Source organism: Pongo pygmaeus, chromosome 22 (genome assembly GCF_028885625.2).
Source record: "Pongo pygmaeus isolate AG05252 chromosome 22, NHGRI_mPonPyg2-v2.0_pri, whole genome shotgun sequence".
NCBI lineage: Eukaryota > Metazoa > Chordata > Mammalia > Primates > Hominidae > Pongo > Pongo pygmaeus.
The window spans coordinates 52,704,000-52,716,113 of record NC_072395.2 but is presented as its reverse complement, the minus strand read 5'-3'; the positions used below and the strand labels follow the sequence as shown (position 1 = coordinate 52,716,113).

General features: G+C 43.4%; 1 protein-coding gene across 1 annotated transcript in view; it reads right to left on the bottom strand.

Moving 5' to 3' along the window:
• Nucleotides 1–221: 221 nt before the first annotated feature.
• The window catches only part of IGSF5 (immunoglobulin superfamily member 5), a 55,264-nt gene continuing 43,371 nt past the window's right edge, over nt 222–12,114 (bottom strand). The window contains exons 7-9 of the mRNA XM_054468795.2: nt 10,197–10,288; nt 8,689–8,768; nt 222–1,040 (exon numbers count right to left, since the gene is read on the bottom strand). Coding sequence (XP_054324770.1) covers nt 945–1,040; nt 8,689–8,768; nt 10,197–10,288 — 268 coding nt within the window. The 3' untranslated portion in view covers nt 222–944. The remainder of the gene's footprint in view (nt 1,041–8,688; nt 8,769–10,196; nt 10,289–12,114) is intronic.

The following is a 12,114-nucleotide window of genomic DNA, read 5'->3' as shown; positions in this document are numbered from 1 at the left end:
TGGAAAAAGAAAAATACTGGGGAAAGGCAGCAATTTATTCTTCATAACAACATTCATGTTAACTTGAAATGAAGTGAATGTACAGTCAGCAAAGAAAATTGTGAAGATGCGATGGATTTTTGCAGAAGGCTCTTGTTTTCCCTCTCGGAAAAGGCTTGATTCCCAAATACTATGATTCTTGAAATGACCACCTGAATAGTGAAGAGTTAAGAAAGGCAATACACATTTTGGTGTTTTTATTAATTAAAGACTACATTGCCCATTTCCAGTTTTTTCATGGTGTGCAGAGTAGGTGAGGTCCATCCTCTGCAAAGCATAAGCCACATCTAATTCATTTGAGGAGATGCAAATAGCTCTGATAAAGGGGCAGATAAAAATGAATGTCTTCATGTAAATATTCAATCATAAGATATTTAGGAACATGCACATCCACTTTAGAATTGAATCTTCCTTTAACTGAGCTCAGTTTTGACAGTCAATTGTAGATTTCTGCTTGACCCTAACTTTTATACTCGTATTTCACTGATAATATGTAATAAAACCCCTACATATTAAATATACATAAATATCACCTTCATATGCCTTAAGATAATAAAAACTTTTGCAAGTCATGGTAGAATACAGACTTTTATCTACCATTTGTTGGATTAACAAGTAGGAGTGTTGAGTGTTGAGAAAAATTATGATGAATTTGCAGCTTTTACTTGGTAACGTCACGGAATTCACAAAAACCTTGAAACCTCTTAATAGTCACATTCTACTTTGAAATCTGGGAAAATCGATTCCTTCTCTCATTGTCAAGTGTCAGTTCTGATGACTCCGACATCTCCTCTTCAGGTAATGTTGGCAAAGCTGCAGGCCAGTCTTAGGATGGAAAGGAAGGATGCCATTGCCGTGTTGTAAATTGTCTGCCAAGTGCTCAGTGGAGCTTGGGGAAGTCTTTGCTATACTACAGTTGTATTACTGACCTTCTCAAGACTGGCCGGATTAAAAGAAGCCTGTGGATGACTTGCTGGCCTGGGTGGACATTGATCAGCCCCCTGGCAACAGGGGAGGAAAAAAGTCAATTTAATGAGTTGAGATCACTGTAAAATGCATACTTGAAAAGGGAGCTTCACTCATCTGTTAAGATAAAATTAAGGTGCAGAGAGGAACAAAAATGTTAAAATAAGCTCTTCCTTTCTTGCATTATTTCTGGTAACATACAATATAGAAGTTTTCCAAGTTCAGGCCCTAAAGGGCAATCCAATTCCAAGAATCAGTATTTGTTTTGACTAAGGCAAATTACCACGACTCATTGTTTTGTTTTGTGTTTCAATTTTCCTAAGGAAGTTCTTGCTTTACTGACTAGATTTTTTATGAAAATATAAAATATTTCTAACTTCTTAAACAGCATCCATTGTTTCTAGAGCAGGGGGACAAAATTGAAGAACTGACTCCAGATAGATCACCCATCTGTCTCCTTTCCCTATCAGGGAGAAACATAGTCTTCCCTGTTCTCATTCAGAAATGTAATCCCAAACAAACCATTTAATCCTCCAGAGTGGCCAATGCCTGTCTCATAACATTGCCCTGTTAAAATGTGTGCAACACTTTTTTCCTGCCAGTCCTGAGAATGGCAGCTCAGGTTCCAGGGCACAATAGCTGCATTTAACATCTTAAATAATGTAACTGGGCATGATAAATTATTCACAATGCGATGGAATGCTAGCAAGTCTTGAGGATAGAATTACTCTGGCTCATGCTTTTAATTTGTTGACTCCCAATAACACAGGGAAAACTGAACAGCAGATGGAACTACGTCAGCAATGCTTTAAGACGTGTGCCTTCTGTTGCTAATATGCTAGAGATTCCTACTGTTGTTTGCTTTTGTTTTCACTGCTGGGTTGTGCAAACGTCGCTGTTTTCTAAATTTATCAAGTATGTATTTCTGTTTGTCTCAATGAGGGGGTGATTTGTGGGGAAGGCTTGATCCAGGTCTCAAGTTGTTCATATGCTCACCTTCCGAAAACGACAGAGAAAGAGAATTTCCTAAAACAACCAGAAAAATGCACTGATAGTGAGTTAAGGCACAGGACAAAGAGAAGAAAAGGAGGATTCTTTGTTTTAAATATTCACCAAAATACAAAACATTTTCAAATCCCCTGGCTTCATATTAAAATAAAAAAGCATGCCTTTCCCAGTAATTGGTTATAAATTTTAGTAGGAATTTTTAATTTTACTTATTACTTTTACCCTAATGTGTTTCAGCTGCAGTTACACCCAAATTCATTCTATTTCACCAACAGGGAAACTCTTGTCTAGAAAACTTGTCAGTACTACATATTCTAACTGTAGATTCAGTCATCAGAGAAATAATCAGAGAAGAAAAGTGTTATATTGTATATGCCAGTTTTGAAAATCAATCTCTTTTTTCCTTCTGACCCTTCTTACAATTTAATCCATGATTGAGATCTCTACAGTCTAGGTTTCTGTTTTTTCATTTATGTTGAATGCAATGTGCTTTAGGATCCATCTAAAATACGGAAGGTTTAATTAAGAGTGTCCCTGGTAGGATGCCACGTGGACAGTGGAGTGTTTGGTGTCAAGACCTTTCACTTGGCATTGATCATGGCACCACCATGATCACCAACTCTTCTCTGTGCTTTGCAGCAAGGTCAGTGGAGCAGGGACATGAGGTACAAGTAATTCTAAATGCACAGTTGTAGGAAGACTTCTAGAAATCAGAGAGCACACTCCCTTAGAAACAATGCTATACATGTCTGTGGAGTTTTCACACTGGGACAAAAAAAAAATTCCTCAAAGCAGATCACCTGGAGAATGTGATAAAAATACTGATTCTTTGGCCCTATCTCCCAGACATTCTGATCCAGAAAGTCTGGCGGAGGCCCAAGAGTGTGCATTTTAACAAGTACCCAGTGTGTTCCTGGCACAGAGCTGTACTGAGAGCTGCTGCTACGCCAGCAGGGTACCAAGGCAGAGGTATTTATAGGCGCTGGGTGCACCTCCGTGTTCAGCAAGCACTCTTTGGGAAAACCAGAATAGAGAATTCAGGAAATACATCCACCATTTCTGCCAGGTGGTGGCAAGAACAAGGACTGCCCCATTTCTTGAGCAGGAAGTCCCATGTTCAGGGAAGAAATTGGCAGGAGAGGGTGCTTAGAGGTGGAGACGAGCAAAAGAGGGAGCTTCGGGCGGCCTGGGGGCCAAGAGGTCTAGGAACTGGTGCCTCTTCCCATTGTCTACAACCCAGCATCCCCCTGAGGACCTGGCCTATGTCAGCCATTGTGCCTGTAGCTCCTGGCCACAGTGTCTGGCCTTTGGCGGTCAAAACTCCAGCCCCAGCCTGTCCCCCATGACACTGCTCCTGAGACATGCCCCCACTTTTCTGAAGTTTTCAAAGGATTCCCGGCACTGAAAGCATGAGGGGATAACTAAGGGTTTGAAAAAAAGCTTTCACCACTGCATCATGTCTTGCTCATCTCCATGGCATTGTGTGCCTTTAGCATGCTGGACCTTGACTGAAAGGATGCCAAAGGGGCAGGAGTTATGGGAGGCTGGTGTAGCAGCAGATTCTGCCCTTTCCTAAAATATTAAAGTTCTAGTTTCCTGTTTTAGTAACTGTTGGATGTTATTAAAATTGAGCTGGGTGATTCATGACAAAGATGCTGTATTCAGAGACCCACGGCAGCCTTGAGATGTAGACACAGATGTGTACAACTCAGGGAAGAGAGATGGAGAGTTGTGACATTGAAGGTGGGGGCACAAGTAACCTGGAAACCTGCTGCTCCTCCTAACGCCATACACCGCCCTGAGCTGGGTGCCTTCCCAGACTCTGGACTCAGAGTCCAGACACTCCTCTACTTGCGGAAATACAGCTGACTCCCGGCAGAGGGAGAAAGAGCACGGCACCACCAACCCCAGTAGAACCCACTCCAGGTTGGTAAGCACGGGCCATTATGAAGGCCTCAGGATGCTGGGCAAAGCAGAACTGCTGAGTACCCGTCGCGCAGGGTGAAGTTATGGAGGAGGCAGATTGGTGCTTGGGGACCTGCCACTCTTCCCTTTCCAAAACTCCTGATTCCCCTCTTGCTGTAAGGTAACCAATAACCCTTAAGCCTAGCCACGCTGAGTTGTCCTAAAAAGCAGAGCTGCTTGAACACCTCCTCAGCCCTCTGAGTCCTGATGTCTAAAGGTGAAGACCATAAATCTGGACTTCCCAAGGGCCTCATCAATGACCTGTGGGCCAACTCTGGCACATCAAATTTCCCCATCCTGAGGGCATATTTAAGCAATGGGCCCCTGGAGAAAACAAAGTGCTCCCGATCACAAAGGCGTGGAAAGGCACTTTGATATGAAATTATTTAACTTTTCTAAATGACCCAAAACATGATGTTATTTTTAGGTTGTATATTCATCTATAGTGATCTAATCATATTTTTGTCATAACTGATTGGGATTAACAGCAAAGGAAGTAGGGGTCAGGTGCAGTGGCTCATGCTTATAATCCCAATGCTTTGGGAGGCCCATGTGGGAGGATCGCTTCAGGCCAAGAGTTTAAGAACAGCCTGGGCAAATAGTGGGAACCCCATCCCTACAAAAAAAAAAAATGTTTAAAATTAGCTAGGCATGGCAGCAAGTGCCCGTAGTCCTAGCTCTCCAGAAGGCTGACGCAGGAGGATCCCTTGAGCCCAGGAGTAAGAGTTTACAGTGAGCTATGATCGTGCCATTGCAATCCAGCCTGGGCAACAAAGCAAGACCATGTCTCAAAAAAATTTTTAAAAGGCTGGGCAAGCTGTCTCACGCCTGTAATCCCAGCACTTTGGGAGGCTGAGGTGGGCAGGTCACCTGAGGTCAGGAGTTCGAGCCCAACCTGGCCAACATGGTGAAACCCTGTCTCTACTAAAAATACAAAAATTAGCTGGGCATGGTGGCAGGCGCCTATAATCCCAGCTACTCGGGAGGCTGGGGCAGGAGAATCGCTTGAACCCGGGAGGCAGTTTGTGGTGAGCCGAGATCATGCCACTGCACTCTAGCTTGGGTGACAGAGCAAAACTCCATCTCAAAAAAAAAAAAGCAAAGGAACTTTGTCTATCTGCACATGCATGCACCTTATAGTACCTTGCTTGTGATAGCATAATGCTGGGCATGGAAGGTGTTCTCCACTTTAATGAGTAACTGTTTATTGAGCACCTAGAAATGCTGGACTAGCCTTTGTGTAGTCAACAGTCATCCATTAGTTAAGTCCTCCTGAAATTGCCGAGTGTTAACAGATCTCCAGTTTCAGCAGAGGAGAATGCAGCATGAGCAGAGAGCGAGTGTATGTGATCAGCAGTTGCCGTCCTGTTCACAAAACCAAAACTATCCTGCTCTGCGATCTATTAAGACAAAGCAGGAGCTTTAGTTGCTGTTGTGCCTGCCACATCTCCATGGATAGGCCATTTATCTGACCCAACTAGCTCTTCAGCAATCAGGATCAGAAAAGGGTTTGCTTCAGGCTGGCTCACAGCTTGGGATCTTTCAGTCTAATCTACAGGCTTTTCAGGACCTGAGCTTCATGCGGGGTTTCTGCAAAATAGTGCAATCTGTAGTCAACAATCGTGAACTCTAACAAGCCAGCTTCTCAGGCAGGAGCCCTGCTGGGCCCCAGCTCTGGGCCTGGGAGGCCTGTGTGCACGAAACATGCGGCAGCAGAGCAGGAGGCTCTGACAAATTGGAGTCATACTGAGGCACGTGGAGAGGAGGATGAAAGGAAAACTGAGACGGGGCTCTGAATAGCTCTCAGCTGCCTCTCCTGGGCCCTATAAGGAACTAAGGCTTATTGCAGAATCGAGAAAGTTTTGAGAAAAGAAGGCACAATTGCATTGTTTTCACACCTTGGACCAAGGCATTCGGAATTCGGAGGTCCTCATCAGCCCACACAGCAAGAACCTGGTGACATAGTCCTGGCAGGGCTGCAGGGCTGCAGGGCCTGGTCTGGGGAAGTTCTTAAAAGGAACCTTTGTACCAACGTCACCTTGACTGCTTCTACAAGCTGTGGCTTCGCTGTTCTGGCAGCTCTCAAGTGGCCAGTTGACCACAACAAGGTCTATGTCTTCTCTGGACCAAGGAAATGGAAGGGAACGGCTGTGTCCCCAGGCCCAGCCTTTCCGCTGTGGTTCATTTTGCTCATTCCTCCTCTAAGTGCTTCCCAGGAAACACGGCCCATGGTACATCCTGCATCCAGGCTCTCCAAATGGGCAACGTGGAGGCCGTGCCTGGGCCCATGATGGCAAAGTCCTTCTTTGGTCATAATCAAAGATAGACCTCTTCTTTAGGACTTTGTACTAAAGTCCCCCCATGATGAGTAGAAAGATCGTTATTTAATAACCCTCATTAGTTTCTAGCCCAGCCAAAGATAATTCAACTTCCTAGAGTCCTGATCTGTTTCTTAAGGACCTTGGCGCTCTCTGATGAGGTGTCCAGCTCCCCTAGAAGACGACAAACGCTTCAGGAAATAAGAAACACGAGGCTACATTACCAGTCCCCAGGGCTCAGCACCTCAAGGGTTACTGTTGTTTTTCCACCGATTGATTATTTAGCTGGGTACATGTTTCAGTAGCAGAAACCTCTCAAGTTTCTCTCCCTGTGTATATTCAAAAGAACACTACAAGCATCAAGAAGCATCCACTCCAAGCTCCAAAACGTCATTCTCCACTCAGGTATCCAAATGCACCTCACATTCCCCTTCTTCCTCATTCATACTACATGTATTTCAAAGAGAATTATGTGGTATGACCCTATTCTGAATCTCCTCCCTGCTTATACCCTCCCCACAATGCCAGACCTGAACACTTTGGCTTGTCTGATAGAAACACACTTGATAGACAAAGATAACCACGGAAGGGCTGTGGAAATCACGGTTGGCTTAAATGTGCTATTGGCTGTCCGTGCTTGGAGCTGGGAGCTGGGGTGGGAGCGAGCCCCTCAGCCAGCCACCCCACAGCCCAACAGTCACTCCCTTCCACCGCCACCTTTCACTCAGAGACTGGTCCTTCTAAAGGAAACCTGTTGCATCATCGTCCCTTCCAGCTCCAAATTAAATGCATCAAAAGATGTACGTGCCAAAGAGAGCAGCCCTGATGGAAAAAACATTACCTCTCCATTTTCCTGACACCCAGCCTGAGGAAAGTCACTGGAACTTGCACCAGGAGCTAACGATTTGTTACTCAGGCACAGTTTCCTTTATGCCCCAGGCCCCTCATATGTCTTGTTGTCTGGCTACCTGTGTTGACACTAATATTAATAGTATCACTTAGGTTTTCCCAATACATGACTGAGCATCAATCAGCACTCCCTTCCTCCCTACAGGTCTGAAAAACACACATCACTGGCAAGATGTAGGTTATTGAGCTGAATCCCAATTGCAGGGAGGAATATTATTGCCCAGAGCTCCCTGGAAACTCAGGTAAATACCTGTGCCAAGAAAGAATGATCAGGGGCCACACAGGCACCTGCTGGGCACCGTCCCCTCAGGTAAAGCAGCTCCTAGCAGAACAAACCCAACCCATCTGGCCCAGTGTGCTATCCAAAACTCAGTCTGCAAATTTACCTTTTCCAAAAGCTAAAAGAAGATAACATCTATACTTATTGGGGACATAATCACAGAATCACATTGAAATACTTCTTGTCTGAAGTTGCATTTGTACAGGTCAGAAAAGGGTGTTGGGTATATATATTCTACCTAATTTATGATTCGGGATATAAAATGAACTCTCATTCATTCATATATGATAACCAATGCTGACTCTATATCAGCAAATTAACATACTATGTTCTCAGTGCTGCCAGTTGACTGTTTACTTAAGTGAACCATCCTGTGAAAAGACAGCTCCCATCGAAACATTGCCAACCAACCAACCAGTATCTACAGCTAGTAACTCTCCCTGGAACTGCAGACTGGTGAATTTAACCACACATTCAGCATCTCCATGTGGACATCTAACAGAGACCTCAGAATCTACAAGCTCCAAATTAGATGTCTAATCTTTCCCCCTAAACTGCTCCACCCATAACATCCCTTATCTAGGTTAATGGCAGCTCCAGCCTCTTAGCCATTCTGGCCATAATCCTTAATCATCAAGGACTCCTCCTCTCTCCTCTAAAATTCTAACCCCGACAGGATTTTTTCAGCCCTCAAGCTTGTCATCATAGAACTTGCATGCAGAGCAAACTACATTTTCTCTGTCCTGATCCTCAGACCCAGTGCATCCTTCCATGAGTCCAAAGGCCCCAAGGGTCCAAGTACAGATGAGCACCACATGGGAGCGGGTAACCAGGAGAGCAGAACGGACTTGAGTCCTGGGAGAATATGGCTCGAAGAGAACAAATGGCACATTATATATGCTGCTCACTCTTATGCCAACTCGGGCGGATACGTCCCAAATCAAGTCACATCCTCCCAAAATGTGAACCCAGAGCTGTTACCCAGAACCAGCCTTGATCTTGGAGCAACTGCTACTGGAGGCAAGAAACAGTCCATGTCTCAGCCCCATCTCTCCACGCTGACCAGTTGATGTGGAGGGGAGGAAAGGCAACATGCCACCATCATGAATACACAACGTGCACCATTTTATAATCACCCACCACAAGGTAAGAATTTGTAAATGGCCTACAAAGTCCAAAAAGGGGGAAAATGGTCTAAACCACCTGTCGAGGAGGGCCACAGCTACTGTTCCTTTGTTCAGGATCACTGGATTCACAGGATTTGGGAGGGAGAGAAGCGGTTTCTGCAACAGAAGAACAATTTTAGAGTCATTAAGTGGCAACACCAAGCTGTGTGCTCTAACAATTCTGATTTATAAAGAAACACATTTGCTTTTATGTAGTACCCCTGGCATAATCCTTCACCATGAACACTTTTTTTAAATTCCCTTGAGATCCCATCCCTTTAGAATGTTATTTCTTTAAAGAAATAAAAATATGGAAAACTAACTCAAAATCAATTTCTTTCTTGACACATTAGTTTCACCCAGACACAAAATGATCTAAAGCTTCAACAGCTGATCAAGGAAAATAAATGCCAGACAAATGGAGATAAAAGAGACAGAGATGTTTGATTTGGGCCATGGTTGTTGTCAAGATAGTCAATTGCTCAAAATACTAATGAATAAATATTCACTCACAGGAACCTGCAAGAAGCTGTAGTCAGATTATCAAAGGAAACAGTCCGTGCTCTCTGGAATTTTTTTAAATCTGAAAGATGCAATCTGGAATACACATGGGAGGAAGCCATGGTAAAATTTTAAAAAAATGGGGCTGTTGAAAATAGAGCTCCAATTTTTGTGGAAAACGAAGGTGTTTAGGCCCCTCAGCAAGGATTGATTGGCTGAAAACCTTCCCATGGAATTTGGTGTTCCCAGCAGCCTGTGAGGTCAGGTGTCCCGTTCATCCTGCAGAGGAGTGTGTTCAGCCTTCCCCTCTCATCAGCCTTCAATACTCAACTGCTGCTGCTTCCTGGTGATGTTGTCTTAGAGATGCCCTCACCCCATTATCACTCTGTATTGTCTCATAGCAAGAAAATAAGATATGACAGCAAGACTCTCCAAAAGTGGGTCTAGTTTTCCAGCATTCCCAACTCCCTGTTACATTCAAGGGGAACAGATCTCTTACTTGACTCTACTTGAAACTGGGAGGAAGTTACCCCCAATGTATTAAAATACCTCCCCACATGTTTTAATGTAGAGGGCTTTAAACAAAAAAAGAAAGCATGGGAAAAAAACAATTTTTTTTATTATACTTTAAGTTCTAGGGTACATGTGCACAACGTGCAGGTTTGTTACATATGTATACATGTGCCACGTTGGTGTGCTGCACCCGTTAACTTGTCATTTACATTAGGTATATCTCCTAATGCTATCCTTCCCCCCTCCCCCCACCCCATGACAGGCCCCAGTGTGTGATGGAAAAAAACAAAATTTTTTAAAGCTCTCAGGGTTCTTCCTCACTTTATTTTAAGCATTAGACACGTGGATTTTTACTGTTAACCTACTCCTAGAGTATTCTGAGTTCTAGAATTTCTTCTTCTAAAATTTATCCAAAAAATAATAACCACCAGTGCCAAGTTAGCCTCCCTGTGCAGCTGGTATCTAGCAAGCCAGCCCTTCTTCCAGCTCTCTCTTTCCCAGGTCTTTCTACCATCCCTCTTATCTACTCACCTGTGGTCTTTTGTTCATCTGAATTGTAGCCAGAGTTTTCATTTCCACTTTCTGTATCAGTTTGTTTGTTTGTCTCCTCTTCTTCAGATTTCCTACAATTAGACCATTTTATGTTCATGTTAATTGTTGACATTAACATTGCCAAATGTCAATTGGCAATGGATACCTACGTAGTTCACGTGGTTACTCTCAAGAGTATGCTTACACATTGAACTTAACACAGGAAGTCTATAGCTTTGTCTCTGCGTTGCAGGTATGGACGCCTGCCTATTCACACATTCCCATTATGGGGAGAGATGAAAGTTTATCATGGTCCATGGATTCCACTCCCAAGTTGTTACTCAACTCTCAGAAACCATTCACCAAATAAAGCAAAAGTCAGCAAACTATGACCCATAGGCCAAATCTGACCCACTCCTTGTTTTTGTAAATAAAGTTTCATTGGAACACGGTTACACCTATCAGCTCACATATTGTCTATGGCTACCTAAACATGTAGCCATACTCATGTTGTAACAGCAGAGTTGAGTCCTCATGACAGAGACCATATGGCTGGCAAAACTAAAAATATTTACTACGTAGCCCTTTATGGAAAAAATGTGCCAACTCCTGAAATAAAGCAAAAGTTGGTGCAGCCTCCTAGGGTTTGGAGGCTGGAAGGAAGTCTGGAAATGGATAGCCAAAGAATTTTAAATAGTCACACTTGACCTCTAAGGATGTATGCTAGGGAAACAATCAAGGATAGGTACAAATATGTAATTGAAAGAATGTTGATTCATGAGCTATTTATGAAAGCAAACTGCAAACAACCAAGTGCCCAATTGGGGGGACTAGTAAAATAAATGATGATGGTTCTCTAAAATGGAATTCCATGGCATCTGTCAAAATTATTACATATGAGAGCTCTCACGCACTGCTAGTGGGAGTGTAAGCCTGTACACCTTCTTTGGAAAAATGTGGCACTGTCTAAAGCTGAAGATATGCTACCTTCTGGCCCAGCTTTTAGGACTAGATACAGTCTCCCTTGGTATTTGTTAGAGATTGATTCCAGGACCCCTGCAGATACAAAAATTTGCAAATTCTCAAGTCTCTGATATAAAATGGTGTAGGATTTGCGTATGCATATAACCTACACACATCCTCCCATATACTTGAAATTATCCCAAGATTATTTATAATACCTAATACAATGTAAATGCTATGCAAATAGTTGTTATACTGTACTGCTTCTTTATTTTGTATTATTTTTTACTGTTGTATATTTTTTGAAATATTTTTGATCCATTGTTGGTTGAATCAGAGGATGTGGAACCTGCAGATAAAGAGGGTCAGCTGTATTTCCCCACAGAACCAAACAGAAATGAGTACTTATGTTCACCAAAAGACTCCTACAATAATACTCAGAGTAATCTTTTTGTTGTTGTTGTTGTTGTTGTTGTTTCTTGGTGACAAGATCTCACTCTGTCACCCAGGTTGGAGTGCAGTGGTGTGATCTCAGCTCACTGTAACTTCTGCCTCCTGGGCTCAAAGGATCCTCCCCAAGTCAGCCTCCTGAGTATCTGGGACTACAGAAAAGCACCAACACGCCCAGCTAATTTTGTACTTTTTGTGGAGATGGGGTTTTTCCATGTTGTCCACGCTGGTCTCAAACTCCTGGGCTCAAGGGATCCACTGCCTTGGCCTCCCAAAGCGCTGGGACTACAGGAGTGAGCCACTGTCCCCGGCCAGAGCAGTAGTGTTGGTAATGGTCCCAACCTGAAAACTATTCAAACACGCATTTAAAGCAAAAGGTAAAAATAAATTGCATATGTGCCCAGAATGTAATATTACATAATAATGAACCACTGACACTCACAATGCCACGGTATGGATCAGTCTCACAGTGAGAGGCTCAAGAAGGCAGACATAAATGAGTATA